This window comes from Ovis aries, chromosome 8 (genome assembly GCF_016772045.2).
Source record: "Ovis aries strain OAR_USU_Benz2616 breed Rambouillet chromosome 8, ARS-UI_Ramb_v3.0, whole genome shotgun sequence".
In the NCBI taxonomy this organism is placed as follows: domain Eukaryota; kingdom Metazoa; phylum Chordata; class Mammalia; order Artiodactyla; family Bovidae; genus Ovis; species Ovis aries.
The window spans coordinates 84,122,736-84,143,969 of NC_056061.1; the positions used below are offsets into that span (position 1 = coordinate 84,122,736).

Sequence of the window (21,234 nt, forward strand, 5' to 3'; positions counted from 1 at the left end):
ACTAAGGAGTATCTATTTTCTACCCAGAAATATCCCACAAATCCGGGGACCACTCATTGCCAACCTAGGGGAGTGGCTGAGGTTGGAGTGTAAGGAAGAGACCAGAACGTGCTCCCCAAATGGAAAGGGGGTCCTGGGGTCAGGCCCCTCGGCCAGTACTGGGGGAGGAAGGAGTCTGGGCCCAGGGCTCCCAGCCACTCTGCCTACCTCGGGATAGAGACCTCATGTTCTATCAACTTGGCCATCTTGTTGTTATTAAGTTGGAACATGGAAACATTCGTCAGGTCTCTTTCGAGGGTGAGTTCTCTCAACGCTTTGGAGTTTTTGCTGATAAATCTACAATAGTGGAAGCTTCTGCCCTCACAAGTCCCTCGAGCAGAAGGAATGAGCAGAGACACGTGGGTGTGACAACACGCGGGATTGGGGGAAAGCCACTTGCTGTCCCCCTGCTGTCGTCTGAGACAGTCTTCCCCTGCCTCCCCCAGACTGTCTTGTATGCCTGTGGGGAAAGCGGTCCATTTCTGTCAAATTAAAACAAAGACTCAAAAGGAGTCTTAAAGAAGACAGGAGTGGGTGCATGGAGACCCCGGGGGCTGACACATTGAGAGGGTGAAATTACGTGTGTGGATCTGGAGCCGTGTCTGCCGGGATGCCCAGGAGGGCACCTGTCCCTCTGTCTGCCGCTGGGGGAAGAGGCAGTGGATACTGGGTGAATGGAACCTCCCAGGATCCCAGCCCTTCTCAGTCTGCAGACTTAGGGTTCCGGATGTGGTGATGATTAGGTTAATCCCTCCCGTTCTCTCCTGCAGCTGGTCTGGGAAGGGTGGACTCAGCACCCTTCAGGGTGGACCTCCTTCAGGGTCAGCCGGCAGGAGTGCCCTAGCTCCTTCAATCTAATAGCTGAGGAACCTGAGGACGGGGCACCAGCACCCCCACAGGTGTTCCTGTCATGCTAACGCGTTTTCTTTCTTTCTTAAAACATGCATTTATTTGGCTGCACTGGGCCTCCATTGCAACATGCAGGATCTTACAGTTGCAACATGTGGGATCTAGTTCCCTGATCGGGGATCAAAGCCGGGCCCCCTGGATTCGAGCACGGAGTCTTAGCCACTGGGCCGCCAGGGAATTCTGCTTTTCCCAGTCTTGGTCTTTATTCCCCGGGTGTTGAAATTGCCCTCCGCAAAATTTTAACTGCTTCTTTTGAAGTAAGGAAGTAAAGAGAGTTTAGATTTTCCAATGTCTGGGCCTAGAGGAGATAGAAAGATTGAGTTCCTGGACAAGGAGGCAGATATCAGTGAGGGGAGAGGGTCTTTTTCAACGAAACCCCCACCTCACTCGCCCTGGACTTTGTGTCTCTACGGGCGTGAGTCCTCGTGGGTTCCCAGGCTTGAGTGTTAGCGGCTGCTAATGCTGTTAGTAACACTAGTGTTGCCACACTGACAGTAGTACCAATGACTAGTCACATTTAGTAGTTACTTGCAAGGAGAGCACTAGTTTGGAGGTAGAAACATGGAGACCCCTAAAAGACAGGTTTTCCTTTGGACATCTCTGAGGGTTTCTTACCGAAAACCACCAGGGGGAGCTCGTGCCAGATGTCGGTGAGCCTGTAGACCAGGAAGGGGGTGAGGATGCCCCCGATGTCACACATGGAGGAGCAGACGAGGACCCCGAGGTTCCTGAAACGCGGGACACCCGTGTTTTCTTCTGCTTATCACAGCGCCGTAGTTATCTCCCACCCCCCGCCTTAAATAACTCCCCCAATCATTAAACCAGGTGCAAGCTGAAAGTCTTCACGGAAATGATACATAATGCCATTCGTGTTCTGCTGAACTTGTTTTACATTAACTTTCTCGAAGATGTCTCACCGGGGGCGGGGGCAATTTTGGATTTGTACTTTCATCACCGTCTGCGCTCGCTCTGCTCTGCCACCCTGCGTGGGCTGTTCTCCCGCCTGCGGCCATCCGTCATCCCCCGCCATGCAATGGCTGCCGTTCTCCCCACGTGGTTCCTCTGTTTTACCCCAGCCCGGGAGTGTGAGGTGTGACCTGCCTACTGCCTTGACATGCTCTCATCCTCTGGAAAAGGAAGGTGCCTTCCCTAGAGACACCAAGTGCAGGAGGCCAGAAAGAGAAAGGCAAATACGGTATGATGTCACCTATATGTGGAATCTAAAATGTGACACAAATGAGCTTATCTACAAAACAGAAGCAGACTCACAGACACAGATGCCAGACTTGCGGGTGCCAAGGAGCACGGGAAGGCGTGAGAGCGCTGGACTGGGGCTTTGGGGTTAGCAGAGATAAAACTATTCTATACAGGATGGATCAGCCACAAGGTCCTACTGTATAGCACAGGGAACTGGACTCAACATCCTGTGATAAATTGTAGTGGAGAAGAATACGTAAAAGAATGCATATATGCATGTATAACCAAATCATTTTGCTGTACAGTAGAAATTGACACACCGCTGTAAATCAACTGTACATCAATGAAATAAATTTCTTAAAAAAGGTGAGTTGTCCTCTGTTGGCACCTGGGGTCATTCTCACCAGTAAACAGATGTCCCAGCTGCCCTCCTCGCGCTGAGGGGGACGCACGCACCTGATGAACGTGGGGTACAGTTCTGCGTTGACCAGGCAGACCATCTCATAGGCCATTGTGATCCCCATCCGACCCAGGCAAGCAGCCGTAACTCTTAGCCAGTGTAGATCTGAGGGGAAAACACATGGCTGACACGTGCTGCGCAGGCTCCCGGGTCGCCCAGCGGGGCTCAGGGGCAGAGAGGAGGGGCAAGGAGATGGTGCATCCACTAGAACGGGACAAGAGTGCACCATCGGTGTTTCTGCAGACTCAGGGCGGCTCTGCAAAATCTGCGGCGTCTGCTTGTGTTAGCCTCACGGTTCTAACACACTCCTCACTTTAGACCTCAGTCGTTAATGACACCTGAATGACACTCGCTTCCAAAGTTCCACCAACTTTCGTCTATAGAAGGGACCCAGAAGAAAGAGCCTGCTCTCTGTGCTGGCCCAGCTGGATGGCCCACGGCATGGATCCTCCTAGCCTCTCTTGTATTATGTCAGAGAACCGACTCATTGCAACCCCATGGACTGTAGCCTATCAGGCTCCTCCGTCCGTAGGATTTTCCAAGCAAGAGGACTGGGGTGGGTTGCTACGTCCTTCTCCAGGGGAACTTCCCAACCCAGGGATCGAACCCAGGTCTCCTGCATCACAGGCAGATGCTTTACCATCTGAGCCACCAGGGAAGCCCAACTCAGAGAACCAGTGGCTGTGATTATATCGCATCAGGCCATCAGAGGGTGCCGTGGCTCTTATAGGCAGAGTTGCCATATGCGTTCACTCAGGAAAGTCCCAGATATTTCATTCATTCTTCCCAAATAGACTTCCATGCTGAAAAACATGGTCTTCCTATCAAAGGGCTATGCTTCCCGCTTCCTCCCCCTGCCCTCGCCCCTGGCCCCTTCTTAGGGCCTTGGCAGATAAGACCCCAGCTTGGCCGGGCACTTACCCTCAGGGATGAAAACCGAGGCTAGACAGGCTGCCCCCGCCACCATATTTGATATGGCCCATGGATAACGGCGACCTATGCGGTCAATGGTGAGGATGATGAGGAAGGCGGCAGGGAACTCGACCAGGGCAGAGTAGAAGAAGTCCAGGTAGATGTTGCTCCCTGCAAGGCCCATGTGCATGATGAGGCCCTGGTAGAGAACAGAGCTCGTGAACCTGAGCAAAGAGGAGAGCTCAGATCAAGACAAGCACCGAGAGCAAGCCACCAAAAGCTTGACTGTGGGACCCCTTTCTTTGTCATCTCATTATTGCTTTTCCCTCCATTCCACTGCGCTTACACCATCTGACCCATTATGGCGACTGGCTGTAACCGCAGAGTCTAGAAAGGACAAGAATTAGGCTAACATTCCCTGGCCAAACTGAAAGGCGAGAAGCAATGTCTTAGTGGAAGGATTTATTTAGTAAAACTGTTTCAGGTTATTAGTGGTTGTTAATCTTTTCTCTTCCTGGTCTTCTGAAGTGAAGTGAAGTCGCTCAGTCGTCTCCGACTCTTTGCGACCCCATAGACTGTAGCCTATCAGGCTCCTCCATCCATGGGATTTCCCAGGCAAGAGTGCTGGAGTGGATTGCCATTTCCTTCTCCATTCTGGTCTTCTAATGACTACTTAATCCAAACATAAGGAACACAGGAGACCAAGTGGGAACCAAATTCCCAAATGGATACAGCCCCACTTTTGATGATTTATCTTCTGCATGATACAGACAACACACTAAAATCAATTAATTTTTACATATATGCTTTCTTTTTTTATATTCTTTTCCATTATGGTTAACCATAGGATACCAAATCTCGTTCTCTGAGCTATATGGTAGGTCCCTGTTGTTTATCCATTCACAAACAAGACTTAGATGATGTTTTTGGTTTTGTTGACCGAAAGTGTTGAATGTCTGCAATGGAAAATATGAGGATAATGAGGCCAGGTTTCCCCGATGCATTTCACATGCAATATTGTGAAGGCTGCTAAATTAACTCCTGGTAAGCTTTGCTTTTGTCAGTGACTCTGGATAGCCTTTTATTGTTTAGCTGTCCCGTGTGGCATGCAGGACATTCAGGATCTTAGTTCCCCGACCAGGGATCAATCCCGTGCTCCCTGCAGTAGGAGCGTGGACCACCAGGGGCGTCCCCTTCTGTCAGTGACTGTGAAGCATCATTTGACTGCTCTGTGTCATCCCAGTGATGTCACTCAGTGAAGGGAAAGCATGCTGCGTGGTGCAGAGGCTGGTGCGGAGCCTGCAGCCCAGCGCTCTGGAGCAGCCTGCAGGCAGTGAGGATGCTCAGACTTGCTACTGGATGTGGAGTCAGTGGTTATACCTGTCGGGTAGTCTTGTTTGAGAAGTTTATTTATTTACATTTTTTCCAGGTGGAAAAGAAAAGGCCTTGCAGTAGAGATCTACACTCATGTCAATTAATCTATGCAACAAGGACCTACTGTGCAGCACTGGGGACTCTATCAGTATTTAGTAAAACCTGCCAGGGCTTCCCTGATGACTCAGATGGTAAAGAATCTGATCTATCTGCCGATGCAGGAGAACCAGGTTCAGTCCCTGGGTAAGGAAGATCCCCTGGAGAAGGGAATGGCGGCCCACTTCAGTATTCTTGCCTGGAGAATTCTCATGGACTCCTCTCCTTCTCATGGACTCCTGCCAGAGGAGCCTGGCAGGCTGCAGTCCGTGGGATCACAAAGAGTCAGACACAACTGAGTGGCTAACACTTCTACCACTTCTATAAGGGAAGAGAATTTGAAGCATATATACATATATATGAATCGCTGTGCTGTATAACTGAAACTAACATATTGTAAATCAATTACACTTCAATTTTTAAAAAATCCATACCAATTGTCTCAGTTTGACATTAGAATCACTTGGAAGATTTTAAAAGTATTGGTTCCTGGTTCCTTGCCTTGACAATTAAATCCATGTCTTTGTGGGAGAGGAGTCTGGCCTTGGTATTTTGTAAACTCCCAGGTGATTCTTAAGGTAAAGCCAAGGTTGAGACTGTAGCGGTCTGTGTGTTGGGTCGGTAAGCTGATTTCAACATCTGCCTGACGAAAATATAAATGAGCCCACTTGCAATCTACCACTGATGCTGACTGGACCTAGGCTACGTTTTGAAGGTACTCTTGGTCCCTCCCTCTATGTGGATGATGGAGATTAAAAGAATTTGGAGAGATTTTAAAGTGAAGAATAATCCTTACCAGTTGTACATCAAGATCAAGGTGTGTTTCCTTATTTGAGGGGTTCTGACCAAGTCAAGAAATGAAGGATTCAACTTCTCGCCAACTTCCTCATCGGGTCTGAGGCTCTGAGAATATAAACAATAGCAATAGTTTTGTATATTTCATGACAGCGTCCCAGGGTCACCCCGGGAACATAATACCTTGCTAATTGCTTTTAATGTGCCCAGAGCTAGCTAAGCCCTTCACACACATTAACTCGTTTAATCAATATAACCACCCTACAAGTTAGATTTTATGTTTTTCACTATGTCTCACTGAAGAGGATACTGGGCTACAGAGAAGCAGGGTAATTCATGCATATATATTACGGGATGCTGTTGGTAAAGTGTGGTGGGGTAAAACTGAGGTCCTCCAGAGACCCTGAGGGCTGAGGGCATTGACACAACCTCTCTGCACACCCAGACCTGAGTGAGGCCCAATAGGAGACTGCTCGAGGACCTTGGCACTCAGACCAGCGTTGGCATCACCTGGGGCTTGTTGGAATGAAAGGTCTCTGGGGACTTCTCTGGTGGTTCAGTGGCTAAGACTTCAGTGCAGGAGGCCTGGGTTTGATTCCTGGTCAGGGAACCAGGTCCTGCATGCCAAATCTCATATGCTGCAATGAAGATCGAAGATCCTGCATGTCTCAACTAAGACCTGGTGCAGCCAAACAAATAAATAAAATAAAATATTAAAATAATAAAGAGCAAAAAATCTCTGGCCCCAGCCCAGCCAGAGGGAAATGCATGTCCACAGGTTCCCCTGGTGAATTGAGAAGCCCACTCTAGAAGGACACAGTCGATGCTGGACCAGTCAAGCTGGTGTTGGAAGAAGCCTCCAGGGAACCTGCAATGACCGGACTTAGTGTCCTCACATGAACTCTGACCGTGGGGGCAGACAGTGACCCACGTGTGCTTTATTCCCTGGCCAGTGTCCAAGAGGATCTGAATTCTAAGAATCAGTGCTATGCCAGTTGCTCATGCAGAAAAAACAATAGGTACTCTAACCACCCAGAGAGGAAGTGAAGGGAAAAGGCCTCTGAGTCTCTCACTGTGAATGTCAGGTCAATCTCAGATTTGTACAGGTCACCCATTTTAGAGCCTCATCAAAAATGACTTGCTATTATGTCAATATAAATTCCTAGTAAGCTTGATTTTCTCTTTACCAGGTCCTGTCAGGCGAAAAGTTTTAAACTAAAGGTGATGAGGTCTACTAAAGGCGAAATGCTAAGTGCACGGAAAATGGACACGTTGATTTGTTCTATTCAGGAAGGCAGGGGGTTGTTTAAAATATTTTGGGATAATTTTTTATCTAAAATTTTAAAAATTCTAAGGAATTATTGGTGTTTGAAGATTCTTCCCTCTGTACTGGGGCTGAGGGCCAACACAGTCAAGAGATGAACAAGATAGAAGCTCCTCATTCGACTTTCAAATGACTTTTGGTTTCCTTTGATGTTTCCCATCTGCTTAAAATATTCTACTGGGAACCACAAATCTTAGTACAACAGGAATATCCTGCTGTGCACGGGAGGTGGGCCCCTTCTGCGGCTCCCCATGGAGACAGTGCATGCTTTTTCCTGCTTTTCACAGTTCCCAGCTTTGCTACTTCAGCCGCTGGCTCACCTGAAGAGATCCGGGCAAGGGTTTTCCATTTTTCTTTGCAATATGCTTAATGATCTTCATGGCTTTTGCATTTTTGTTCTGGGAGATCAGCCACCGAGGAGACTCAGGTACACACCTGGGGCACAGAAAAAGTGTCATCAGTGCTGTTAAGTAGAGGGGAAAATCCTACTTGGCCCTCCACCTGCTCAGCGGTCACAAGCCAATTTCTGGGAGGGGCCTTACATAAAGAGGTTTGGTTGTATCTACAGAGGAAGTAAAATTGTGTGGAGACTTCACAGTAAAGGAAACCATCAACAAAATGAACAGACAGCCTACTGAACGGGAGAGAATACTTGCTAGCTATATATCGAATAAGGGGTTGATATCCAAAATATATAAAGAGCTCATTCAACCTGATAGCTAAAATCCAAACAATTTGATTTAAAAATGAGCAGAGTGGGACTTCCCTGATGGCCCCAGGGGTTAAGAATCCACCTGCCAATGCAGGGGACAAGGGTTTGATCCCTGGTCTGGGAAGATCCTACATGCTTTGGAGCGAGCATGTGTACCACCACGACTGAGGCTGCACTGTAGAGCCCATGCTGTGTAACAGGAGAAGCCGCCACTGCGAGGAGAAGCCCGCGTTACGATCACTAGAGAGTGGCTTCCACTCACTGCAACTAGAGAAGCCCACACACGGCCTCAAAGATGCAGCACAGCCAAATCTTTTTTTAATTTTAAAAATAAACAAATATGAACAGAGCATTGGAACAGACATTTTTCCAAAGAAGATACACAGATGGCCACTAAGGACATGAAAATATGCTCAACATCACTAATCACCAGGGAAAAGCAAATCAAAACTACAGTTGAGATATCACCTCAATCTGTCAGAGTGGCTGTTATCAAAAAGACAAGAAATAGCAAGTACTGGCGAGGATATGGAGAAAAGGGAATCCTGGTGAACTATTGGTGGGGATGTATACATTGGTGCAGCCACCATGGAGAAAGGTATGGAATAATATTAGAAATAGAACTGCTGTATTATCCAGAAATCCCACTTCTGAATATTTATCTGAAGAAAACAAAACAGCCCAAACACCTGTTTTCTACTCTTCATCTTGAGTGATCTTTTGAAAAAGCAGCTCTACTGTGGGGCTTGTGAAATTGTAAGAAAACTAAATTTGACTCAGTTGAGTAAAAGTGGCAAGAAGTGCTTCAGAGATGGTCAGAACTTGGATAATACCTGGCCCTTTCCTGTCATGCTAAAGCATTACGTCATTCTGAGGAGAATAAGACTTGAAAAATGTTTAAGGCACAGAGTAAGGAGGTAGACCTGGATTTTTTCAATGCAATGCGAAGCATGGACTAGAGGATAGGAAAGCTGATGCCAAACAGACCAGTTATGAATCTGTCCAGAAAGCCAGGCAATAAATAATGAGCTCCTAATGAGAACAGGAAAAAACAAGGGGGTGGATTCCGAGATAGAAAGGGGGTAGAAAGGATAGAGGGAAGGAGGTAAGAATCACCCTCAGAATATTACTGGCTTTTGGAGAAGAAACAGGCTTCCTGGAAAGGGTTTAGATGTTAAATCCTTAGACAAGGCACGTATAGGAAGAATACGTAGCTATGTCCAGGAAGTAAATAAGTGGGTTTTTGCAAAGGAGATTTGGTTGATAATCCAGCACCCTTTTTTACTGTATCTCAGATAACCTCACATTAGGAGCTTTTGAGAGTTTCTGCTATTTCCATGTTTCCCTTGGGCAGGAATGACTGACATTTCACTTGCTTTGTTAACTCTGATTGATTGGTATGGTCTGACTGGGGTACCACATTGGCCTAATCTGGGATAAAAACTGCTGTGATTGATTGGGGATGTCTGCTTCGGACCTGGCGGTGCAAGTGTTAACAACAGCGTCACCCTTCACCTTCTCCATCTTGGAGTTTCTTCTGAGGAGAGGCAGAATAAGAATGGTAATATTCTCAGTCTCTTCAAATGGTATTACGGCCACTAGAAGCTAATTTTTAAAACCACATAAATAATGTGAAAATGTGAGATCCAAGTCATAAAGCTCTTTGTTCAAAGTGAAAGACCATTTGGTTTCCAGAGGGGGAGACAGGTGGAAACTTGTAATTTTCAGCCCTGAAACATGGACCTGGGTTTTCCGTGAAACAGAAGAGTGAAGGACAGCTTAGGCTGGATGGATGGTGTGCATTGGGGGAAGATAGCCTTTTTAGTTAAATGTAATATTTCAGTTTCTTTCCTTTTTGTTCCACGTGGACTTACCAGTAATAGAGCAAGAAGCAGAAGTTGGGCAGAGTCACGGTGAGCTGAAGCCACCTCCAGTGCGGAAGCGCATAGGCCACCCCAGCAAGCACAAGGAGTCCAACCGTGAAGGCCACTTGGTAGACAATCCCCACTGTCCTCCGGTATCTCAGCCCAACAAATTCTGTAACTGTGGAGAGAACCCAAAGGGCCAGCACCAGTCAGTACGACAGTAAGCTGGTGATCCAGTGAAAGGGCAACTAGAATGCCAACCTCGAAAATGCAGTCCAACTTCCAGAATTTTCTATACAGCTCTTAGAGAACATTTAAGTGTCCTTTGGGACCTATTCTGTTATGATTATTGCTATTGTGTTAATATAAAATCTCGTAATCCCACATTACATGGAATAAGCATTGAATTTAGAGCATAGATGATTTTCACGTAAATGAATAGCTCAGTATAATAGCTCATGTCCTCTTACATGAGTTAAACTTTTTCTTGGCCATCCTGTTAATGTGTGCAAATGGCTTGAAAACCTAAGGGGTGTGTTTCCAAGTTGACTGAAGTCAGCTAGTACTGGCTGGCAAGAACTAATTTTTAAAATTTTAGGAATTTTGCAAGCTGATTTTTAACCCATTGGTATCTTAAAATCAGTCGTGGTGTGAGTATTCACAACTTAGAAATTGGAAAACACTATGAATCAGGTTTTTTATTCTCCAAGAACTGGTTTAAAGGTATAACACTGCACGTGGTGTAATTATTGCCTTATCCTATGCCATACACCTGACAGCTATATGAAGTCCATGGTACATGGCTTTAGGCAATAGTCATTTTTATGTCACAGACATTCTAAAATTGACATGCCAGATATTCCATGAACCACAGAATTTTGCTTGAAATGTTTGGTTATCATGTTAAAGATTTCAGCTATTTGTAAACCAAATAGAAATATTCTATGAAATTATTTCTATGAAGTACTGTGAACTATCCAAAAGTACTTACAAAGACAGATGAAACTGTGTACATAATAAATGGAAACATCTGTCTTTCAAAGCAGTTGGGGTCACGGATGAGGTCTTGGGGTAGCAAGTAGAAAAGCAGAAAAAGGGCACATGGCAAGGGTACCATAAGGGCACCGTAAGGACACTAGAGGAGAAAGTACCAAGAGGAGGCTGAAATCTACATCCAAAAGCTGCATATTTCGATGTTATGTCTTCAGAGGCCACGTTCCTCATCAGACAACTGCATGCATTCATCTCTTTGTTGTCCTCACATAGATCAGGGGACTACCGTGACAGGCACCGAAAAGTATTAAAGGCGCCATTGCCTCCTCATCTCATAGAATCCCCCAAATGTGCTGGCCCCTCTCCTGAGCCAGTTTTTAAGCACAGATATTCTAGTTCTCTTGTGTGAAATGAGAGATGTATTATTATTATTTAAATTTCAGAGTCCATTTCCCTTTGTGTGGATACTACTTGAATGTACCCAAAAGAAAAGCAATGATGAAGTGAATTCCCAAAATCTAAGTGTGGTGGTAATTCTCCTTAATATCACTTTAAAGATGCTCTGCTGTTATAATGTAAATATTTGCCTATAATCTATGGAGCTTAAGCATAGCTCTGGCTCCTAATGAGTAGGATGTAAATGATATTCCTGGTCCTACAAGTGGCTTGCTGAGGACCCGAGATTGACCACAGCACTTGTATCCTCAGTTTCCTTGCATATAATTTGAGGATAACTGTGGTTTGCTAGAGTGGATGTACTCAAACTAATAAAGTCTCTTATAAATCTAGCATGTTTCTCATTGAATGTTCTCTCTGTATAGCCTGGTACTAAAGTTCATGGGGTTCAAACCAGTCAGTCCTAAAGAAAATCAACTCTGAATATCCATTGGAAGGACCGAAGCAAAAGCTCTAATTGTTTAGCCACCTGATTTGAAGAGCCAACTTGATGGAAAAGACTCTGATGCTGGGGAAGATTGAGGACAAGAGGAGAAGGGGACGACAGAGGATGAGATGGTTGGATGGCATCACCAACTCGATGGACGTGAGTTTGAGCAAACTCCAGGAGACAGTAAGAGACAGGGAAGCCTGGTGTGCTGCAGCCCATGGGGTCGCAAAGAGTCAGACATGACTTAGTGGCAGAACAACAATCAGAAGAACCTGGTAGGCTAGACTTTCTCTCTATGGAACACACTAGGGTATAGAAAGCAAAAATTCCTAAAGTGTTATATAAGACTTTGGATGGCACACTGTTTACTCTCAATCCTGTTCCATTGTTTTCTTTCTAGGAGGAATGTAGAATGAGTCTAGTGAAAAGATTTTAGAAATGCTTTTGATACAGAAAGAAAAATCTTTCAACGTTGTCTTGAAGCTGAGTCCAGTTTTCTGTGTAGCTTCCCCCACCAGACTGACTGTATTTTGCCAGCCAACCTTTGTTCCCACAGCTACAATCACAAGTGTTCTTACTCAGGATGTAGCCTATTAACCAGCCTGCTTTGCTGACCAGTCCTTGAATCAAGCGAAAAATTAGCATCCAAGTGTAGTTTGGGGAGATGGCCATGAGCACTCCAGATGAAGCGTTTATGAGGATTGTAATCAAGAGGCAGAGCTTACGGCCAAACCTGTGAAGAGAAAACGAAGAGAGGGAATGGCATCAGATTAGATTCACGAAAGTTGTAGAAAATTCACACAAGCTATGGAACTCTAATTAAAGTGGGGGTCAACTCTGAAGGATGGAAATTCAAGAGGTACAGATTGATTCCCTCCAAGAGAATCCCTGACTTTGGGTCTGTTCTGTTGGCACAATGTGTAAACAGCGAGACCCTTTCTGGGCTGCAGAATCTCTCAGCCTCACACTGTGGAGGGTACTCAGGGAGGGGAGATTCTTCGAGCTCCCCAGTCCTGAATGCCCCAAGGGCCTATCTAAGCCTTCCATCATCACATGAGCTGGGCCTCTCCACGAACAGACTCAACTGCCCACCCAGGAGCTTTTGTTTTAGAAAAAACAAAACTCAGCGTTGGGTGAATTTCCCTATCCATTTCAACACTGCCTTTGGACTTCATGGTATTTGTGTGTCTCCATGGAAATGGTTGTTTGTGCCCTCACCTCGTGTGTTCCCCTCCCTTAGGCGTTTGTCGTGCAGTCCCCTAGCAGGAGAGCTCCTGTACATTTTATTATGGGGACTTGGGTTTCATTGGTTTAAGGACCTGGGAGTGTCTCAGTACACAGAGTAGAGGAAAATGTGGGAACCTGGGCTTAACCTTGTCTTTACGGAAACAGAACAGGACCGTATGCTTCCTGCCCCCACCCCACACCACCATGCCCTCTGCCTGCCTTCTGTCTGCAGAAAACTTTGGTCAAAGAATGAGTTTAATCAGAGAAGTGAGAAATGTGGAAACAAAGGACAACAATCAAAGGAGACTAAATAATAACAATGTCATCAAGCACAGTCAAGACCCTTAGTTCTTTCTCAAGGGCTTTAGATAATATCCTGAGCCTTATCCTGTGAGCGGTCTTATGGATATCATTAATGCTTCAAATCTGAAACTTAAAGATCAAGCAGTCCCATTGGGAATCAATGTAAATTGCCAAACTTCTTAAAACTCTGTGTTGACTACATCATTTGTGAATTCTCAGTCAACTATTCCCCACTGTAAACGTATAGCCCCTTAGCCTTTTATCCACAGCCTTCCAAAGTCACAACTCGACACAACGTTTTAGCCTTTCTTTCCATGTTCTCCTACCCAACCCCCTTCACTTATCCTCAAAGAATTTATAAGCACGCGTTCAAATGAGATTTCTTCAACTTCCAAATTTGACTCGGGTGACCGCAAAGCACCGCGATCGTGCTCCCCTAGGTGACAAAATCCCATGGCTGATGAGAGGGGGCATTCACCGTTTGAAACTCAGAGCGTGGGAACCTTCAGAAACTCGAATCTACGAATGCAGTTCACTAGGGGACAATTTCACAGATGGACACAAGGCGATTAAAACAGTAAGGCAGGGCTGGAAGAAATTCTGGAGGTTCGGGAGACTGGTTTGAGACATCCCTACCTTCCTGCCCTCCTACAACAGAACCACTTAAGTGGCTAAATGAAAGAAAGAGAGAAAATCAAAGAGAGTGGATGGACTCCTGTAGCATTGGCTTCATAAATCCTTTAGCTACTTGCCACTCCGACTGTGGCCTGGGGATATGAATATTGCCAGTGGGTGGTTTGAAAGGCAGATCCTCAGGCCCACTCCAGACCCAATGGATCAGAATCGTAATTCTAACAAACCCCCCAGGCGGTTGACATGCACGTTAACATTTGGGAAGCACTGCCTTAATTTCACTGAGCCTCAGTCTCCTCCTGTGCAAACTGTGGATGATAACTTTCCTCTTCAAGGCTGTTAGGATCCTAGTGAGATATAACACACCATGATGTCCAGTACAATGACTGGCACATAGTAGGTAGGAGACAGCTTGTTTTGGAAGATTCCACAGAGTTGGGTAAGCCTGACTGCAACCCATTGGGACTTTGATTCTGTTTGGATCTGGTTCCATTATGAAATCTGAACAGCGTGGTGGTGACTCTCAAGAACTGACTGATAGACTTTCAGAAAATTTGTGAGCTGAGTGTTAAATGGACCGTTATGAAAAATGAATGTATACGCTTACTCTAAAGTAAATTGTGTTAAAAGCTAGTGTAATAAATATGCAAAACATCTCTTCCTGATTATTTTGCAGTGTTTGAGTATTTATCTATGCTCATGAGGTCTTTTACATCTTTTTGTTACATTTATATGGTGGAAATGCCATAGGATGGTGCGTATTTCTCTAACTCTGTGTTCATGACCTCACTTTGGTAGCTTGAAATGGACCTCTATGGGAGCATCAACAGCATGGAGATCAACAAACTCTACAAGTCAGGGCTTTCTCCTTTAGAGTCAGTTGTTAAACATTTATAAGCCTGATGGGACTTCTCTGATAATCTAGCAGTTAAGACTCTGCCTTCCAAAGCAAGAGGCATGGGTTGACCCCTGGTCAGGGGACTAAGATCCCATGGTCAAAATAAAATAAAATAAAACATTTACAAGCCTGACATTGAATTACTGATCATTGGAGTAAAAAGCCTGGAGTCGCTGATCGATTACTTTTTTGTGTCAGATGATTCTCACAATCGTTCTTTAGGTGGTCTGGATGATGAAACAAATGGTACATCTTATAAAAGGCTTATTTCCAAATTTTCTAGCATGTATCTTCCCTCCCTCCCACCTGACGGTTGCAAAGCTGACCCTCAGAAGTCTGGCTTGGTGTTCCTGGCTTTCTTCTAAAAGACACTTCAGCTCTTAAAAGACTCCTCACCCCTTCAGCTGTTAGGTCATATTTTGAAAATTCCTTATAGCAATCTATTTTGTTTAATCTGTAGCATCAAATGGGTTCCCATGAGATTCTTGTCCCATTCTTGTCCCAACCTGAGAGTTGTTCAGAAACAGCTGTTGAGTGTGCAAAAGATTAGTCATCTTATTCCATACCCTTATCTGCACACAGCAGAGGAGAAAGGGGGTCATAACCAACCAGACTTCAGACAGTTTAAGAAAAAGAAATGGAGGGATGTGCACAGCTTGCGGGGGGAAAGAATGATGACTCATCAGCTTTACACAGGAGATTTCAACAAAGGGAACAAAATGATGAGGTCATTTCAGAAGGTGGATAATCGCCCGGGGATTGTAAATCAGGAATGCACCGTCAGGAGAGAATTATAACCCGTTTCCTACTCTCTGAGTGGGATGGGAATAATTAACTCATGTATTTAACCAACTGTGAAGCTCGGTCACCTATTTGTTCACTTCCGTGCTGGCAGAGTTGAGTGTTAGTCTGCTCTTTCCAGCGCGGGTGGGAGTGGAGAGGGAGCCAGGGGCCAGGGGCCCGAGCAGCCACACGCTGGAGCAGGGTGGACTCTGGACCGCCCTCGTAGGGTGCTTCTTCCTTCTTAAAGGATCATCTCCAAACCACTGCCCTCAGTTCAGTAGCAATACTAGTGGAAGCAAACGCCCTCCCCTTGCACCTCACCAGCCTCTTCGCCACACAGTCTCAAGAGGAGCCTCTGAAAGAAGGTGCACAGGCAGCTACAGAAGAGGCAGGAGGCCCAGGGCTGCCTCAGACCTAGTGCCCCCTCTGCCGCTCCCCTCCTGCCTGCTGCCGCAGGGAGTCCCGGCTGTGCACGTTCAGATGCCCCTGAGGTGTGACCGACTCAGCCAGCCTTATTCATCTTTAACATATTTGCCAGTTTTAATCCAGACAGACCATGCAGCATCATCAGACAAAATGTTCTACCTGCGTTTCATATTAAGCTCACAGGTGTGGGTTTATCTGTACCAAAGATAGAGCTGGAGAAGGCAGCAGGCATATTTACCATTTATTTCAGAATTAAACATGTGTAGTTTATAACAAGTTATGAGACTACATATTCATTGCTCAGTCATGCAGCACCATCTCACTAGGTGACTAACAGTTTAAGAGGATGATACTGTTTAAAATGTTGCTCACACTGCCTGGCATAGAAAACACACCCAGTAAACAGTTGGTATGATAGCTCTGATGGCCAAATTAGCTAAGGTGCTTACCAAGTACAGAGCCGATTTTTCTATTCCTCTCCCTTTTTTAGTCACTCAGTAATGTTCAACTCTTTGTGACCCCATAGACTGTAGCCCCCCAGGCTCCTGTGTCCATGGGATTCTCCAGGCAAGAATACTGGAGCGGGTTGCCATGTCCTTCTGCAGGGGATCTTCCTGACCCAGGGATCGAACCTGGGTCTCCTACATTGCAGACAGATTCTCTACTGCCTGAGCCACCAGGGAAGCCCTCCTTTCCCTGTCTCTTTAGGGGACTCCTAATAATGTCTAATTGATCATTGATCAATCAGATCAATGAATAAAGATGCACATTATGAGGAACTTTCAGCACAGTGAATGTGGGATTACAAAACGATGGATAAATAAGAGACCCAGGAAGAGCTGGATTGGTACGAGCCACTGAAAACAAGCTCCTGACGATTCAGACCCAAGTGAGAAGACCACCGGCCAGGCGTCCCACCTGGAGAAATCTCGCTTCATTTATCTCTTGGGACTTGACATTATGGAATCGAATCCTTACCTCTGTCAGTGTGGAGACCCTGGTTCCCTTTCCCCGCTATATTGTACCTTCCACACATATGTTGGGTTAACCAAAAGGTTCATTCAAAGTTTTCTGTAAGATCATAAGGGAAAACACAAAGGAACTTTCTGGCCAACTCAACAATTACATCTGGCTCTGGGGCCCTGATTCAGGAATCCTGCACCCCCTCAGGCTCAGGTAAGAACACTAGTGAGACTCTACCCGGCTCTGGGACTTGAGAGGGAAGAGGGAAGAGGCCCCGAATGTGGATGACGGGGGGGATGGCAGGAAGCCGAATGAAGAATCAGGATTATGAAAGGGATCCAGTCCTCTTTCACCTGTCATCTCTCCCGTCTCACCCTCAGCTTCTGGACAACCCACAAGGAAACACTGCTACCCGATGCTGAAACATCCCTCGATGAGCCCCGAGAATGAGAAAGTACAGACAGAGCAGGGAGAAATCTAAGACTGTCGTGACCATCCAGGGAAGTGTGGCAGGTGTGCTGTGGGGTAGGAGGGCATTCAGGCAGGGGCGGGTGCTCTCCTTGGACAATTTCAATCCCACCACTTCTGTGGCACACCTACCTGTCTGCTATGTAGCCGATACTCATAGAACCGATAAAAAATCCTACATTCACCGCCGACTGAAACAGGTCCAGCATCCAGGAGTCGGCACACACTAGGTTAAACTGCGAGGGGCCGCAGGGGTCCCGAGTTGGGAGAGAAAGAAAACAAAGTCCTGTTAGACACGACTCAGCCTAGGGGACACGGGAGGCACTCCTTGTATTGCACTGAGTAGCTGGATGACAATAACCCAACTCTCTCCTTGCTTGTGTTAACTTTCTTTACACAATCTGAAGATTTGACCCGCAGCCTGTTTAGCATTCTACCTGGTGGTATGTCATCAGGCTAAACTCTATTTTGGCTAAATTAGCTGAAATTAGGTAATTACTTGTGCACGAACCATTCCTCTTTCTAATTTCAATGCACAGAGGCAAACAGGTGCGTGGACATGTTACAAGTGCTGCCTCAAGGAAGTTGGGAAGTTTGGTGTCTCTTTAAATTAGGGGAATTAGCATCTTGCGCATGGCTGTGGCCTTTGCTCTCATTTGGAACAAGAGGCAGTGTTGTAGGAGTCGCCGGTGCCGGCCCGGAGTTTGGGAGATCCGGTTTCTAGGGCTTAGAACTAAGTTTCTCTCTGTGCGTGCATTGTATGCTCAGTGGCTTGGTCGTGTCCAGCTCTTTGCAACCTTATGGACTGTAGCCCGCCAGGCTCTTCTGTCCATGGGATTTCCCAGGCAAGAACACTGGAGTGGGTTGCCATTCCCTCCTCTAGGGGATCTTCCTTACCCAGGGATTGAACCCATATCCCTTGTATCTCCTGCATTGGGAGGCACAGTCTTTACCACTGAGCCACTTGGGAAGGCCTTCTCACTGTCTGGGGTAAAATCTTTCTCTGCCCTGGACCTCAGTTTCCTCATCTCTGTATGAATGAGTGAGATGAGCCAAGTTGTAAGGCCTCTTAAAAATTGTATGGTGTTAAATCTTCAATCCTTCACGTTTCATGTGACTGTCAGACCACTTTAGAACCTTAGAAAAAAAGGCTCTTCTACCTAAATGTCCGTTCAGCCAGAGTATCTTCACATCGTCCAAGTGGTCCTTTTAAGTTAAGCCAAGCACCTGGCTTTCTTTGCAGGATAATCTTGTCCCCCTATTTTGCTTTGCCTCCAATAAAATCATGTCTCACTATTGCATATAAAATAGATAACTAGCAGGGACCTACTATAGAGCACAGGGAACTCTACTCAATATTATGCAATAGCCTATGTAGAAAAAAATCTAAAGAGTGAGTGTATGAATATGTATGAGTGATTTACTTTGCTGCACAGCAGAAACTGACACAATACTGTAAATTGGCTCTACTCCAATAAAAATTTTTTTAAACAGCAAGCCTCCATTGTTTTCCTTTTTATGGAAAAGAGGCCTCACAATCCGATGTCTGTCAACTGTGTGTGTTAATGTTGCTCATTCGTGTCCAACTTTTTGCAACTCCATGGACTATAGCCTGCCAGTCTCCTCTGTCCATGGAATTCTCTAAGCAAGAATACTGGAGTGGGTTGCCGTCTCCTTCTCCAGGGGATCTTCCCAAACCAGGGCTTGAACCCAGGTCTCCTGTACTTCAGGCAGATTGTTACCCTCTGAGCCACCAGGGACGGACAAGTGTGGGAATGTCAAGTGTGGTTTTTAATAAACTAATAGTACCCTAGCAAAAGCTCCAACCCCAAATAGTTTGACATATATACTTTGAGCAAACTAAAGAGAAGAAAGTTAACCATTGAGAGAACAGTACATTGTATCACAGTAAGGCACCAGTCAGGTGAGTTCTAGGAGCTGTCGGCTGTCTGTCCATTCATATGACGGCAGGTGGAGGATACAGCTTCCAGAAATTCAGCCTGAGGCTTGGAAATTTCCCCTTTCCTGGCGTTATTTCCAGGAATTCTGATACGTTTTTGTTTATTTCTTATACTGAGACTTGCATACACTAGAATCATTATGGCCATAATTTGAAGTTTCAGCTAACTCACACTCTAGACAAGCAAGAGGCCGTATGTTTTGGTTGGAAACGAGGATTTTGTGAGATCCTCTGACTCCACGTCTGGGCTTCCCCGGGTTCTTCCTTAAGGAAAGCTGCCCTGTTTATCTCTTGTAAGTCCCATGGTCACCTACCTCGGTCACGATGGAGGAGCCGGACGTGTCGTACAACCAGCCCTGCGCGCAGGGGCCCAGGGGTAGGGCGCTGCCGTTGGTGGCCAGGCCTGCTAGCGGGTCCAGGCAGCCGAGGGCGCTCTGGTTCCAGTCCACCTCGTAGCGGAGGCACTGGCCCTCGGGCCCCGGGCCCGGCACCGTGTAGTTGAGCTCTTCCACCAGGCTCCAGCCGCATCGCCGGCTCAGCTCCGCCACCCCCGGGCTCTGGCAGCGGTGGTCCGGGGTGAAGCCCAGGAAGACGATGCCCACATAGATGGGGGTGAAGGCGGCTGAGAGCAGACAGAGGAGGAAGAACGTTTGTTTCTGGAAAAAGTTGAATTCTCCGATGTGCTCTAGGATGTCGTCCACCGTCGGCATGATTCCGGGCAGAGAGATCCGAGGTTCTTTCCTGCGCTGCTCCGCTGTCGCTGAGCGAGGCTGCAGCCAGCTCAGCAAAGCCCCGACCAAAAGTCAAAGGGTGAGTGTACTTTAGAAAGGGGACCAGCCTCTGGTCCAGACCTCTGCTGGTGGGACCAACTCCCAGCCAGGCGCTTCCCTGGCCCCTGAACCCTGCTGCTCCCCGGAAGAATCCCAGGGTGAGATGCTGTGTTTACTATCGCATCCCTCCCGTGTGTGTGGGTCGCTCCCTCACCCAGCCCCACAAACGATCCTTCCTATGTCCCCCAAGGGGAGAAATCCGAGAGCTTTCACGTATCACAGCCCTGTTAATCTTTCTCTTAGTAAACGGAGCGTCCAGAAAATTAATACATTCATATCTCACCCACACAGCCGACCTTTTCACTAAGGTGTTGCAGGGAAACGAACTGGATTTTGGCCATGCGCCCCGGGTGCGGTGTGAATCAGTCTCCGGCCAGAGTTCTTGTCTGGATTTGGGAGGTTCACGAACTGGATCGCTGGACTCCCACTACCAACCACAGCCCGTGACTTGGCACCTGCTGGGGCTGCCTTGTGTTGATTTCCCCGGATTTCCCCACTCTGCTCTTTCAAGAAGGACAATTTGACATTCCTGCCTTTGAATCCTGAAACTGCTTGACCCAATTGTGAGGAAAGAATAATATGTCCTCTCCACATGTAGGTCAAGTGGAGACGCAGGCCAGGGGCGGTCTGTTCTGCTGCCTTTTTGTCTTATTTGTTATTTCTGCCTGTGATTGGTGCGGAGGGTACTCTTTAGGATGGCATTGGCCGCATCCAAGGGCAAGGGAAGCAGGCAGACATCTTTCTTGGGTGAGGGTGGAAGGATCCTCACCGAGGTGGGCAGCTGCCACTTTAGGAAGGTGGCTTCTTGATGTATCTGCCTATTAGAACACCAGAAATCTAATCTTGTTTACTTTCTTCTTTTTCTGTTAGGGTCTGTTTTCCTGTGGTTAGAGCAGCATGTGTCTAAAAGTAGTGACTCATAGAAGTCCTCCTCAAAGCAGCTGCAAACATCTTTTTTTTTTTTTTTCTCAAACAAAGCAAGAACCCGGGTGCCTGTGGGGTCCCTGTCTGCCTCCTCTGTGTCCTGCTGGGCTCCTGGAGGGGCTCTGCTTGATGGTGACAGGCTGGGGGTGGGGCTCCTGCCATCACTGACCCCCGTTTGAGTGAGTGGATTCAGACTCTAGAACCAAGAACTGGTGCAGTATTTCTGGCACAAAATTGTAGCACAAAGCTCATCCATG

The 21,234-nt window shown here is 46.6% G+C and overlaps 1 protein-coding gene and 1 non-coding gene across 5 annotated transcripts in view; both read right to left on the reverse strand.

Moving 5' to 3' along the window:
* SLC22A2 (solute carrier family 22 member 2) overlaps positions 1–20,447 on the reverse strand; it is a 33,035-nt gene extending 12,588 nt beyond the window's left edge. For all 4 annotated transcript variants that reach the window (XM_060419312.1, XM_004011439.6, XM_042253695.2 and 1 more), the window contains exons 1-9: positions 19,538–20,447; positions 17,396–17,499; positions 12,141–12,295; positions 9,693–9,861; positions 7,427–7,541; positions 5,784–5,890; positions 3,527–3,741; positions 2,602–2,710; positions 1,564–1,676 (exon numbers count right to left, since the gene is read on the reverse strand). In XM_060419312.1, the coding sequence (XP_060275295.1) occupies positions 1,564–1,676; positions 2,602–2,710; positions 3,527–3,741; positions 5,784–5,890; positions 7,427–7,541; positions 9,693–9,861; positions 12,141–12,295; positions 17,396–17,499; positions 19,538–19,933 (1,483 nt within the window). In that variant the 5' untranslated portion in view covers positions 19,934–20,447. The remainder of the gene's footprint in view (positions 1–1,563; positions 1,677–2,601; positions 2,711–3,526; positions 3,742–5,783; positions 5,891–7,426; positions 7,542–9,692; positions 9,862–12,140; positions 12,296–17,395; positions 17,500–19,537) is intronic.
* On the reverse strand, positions 3,192–3,263 carry TRNAH-GUG (transfer RNA histidin (anticodon GUG)). Its single transcript has one exon. It is a non-coding gene; the product is annotated as a tRNA-His (tRNA).
* Positions 20,448–21,234: the final 787 nt, after the last annotated feature.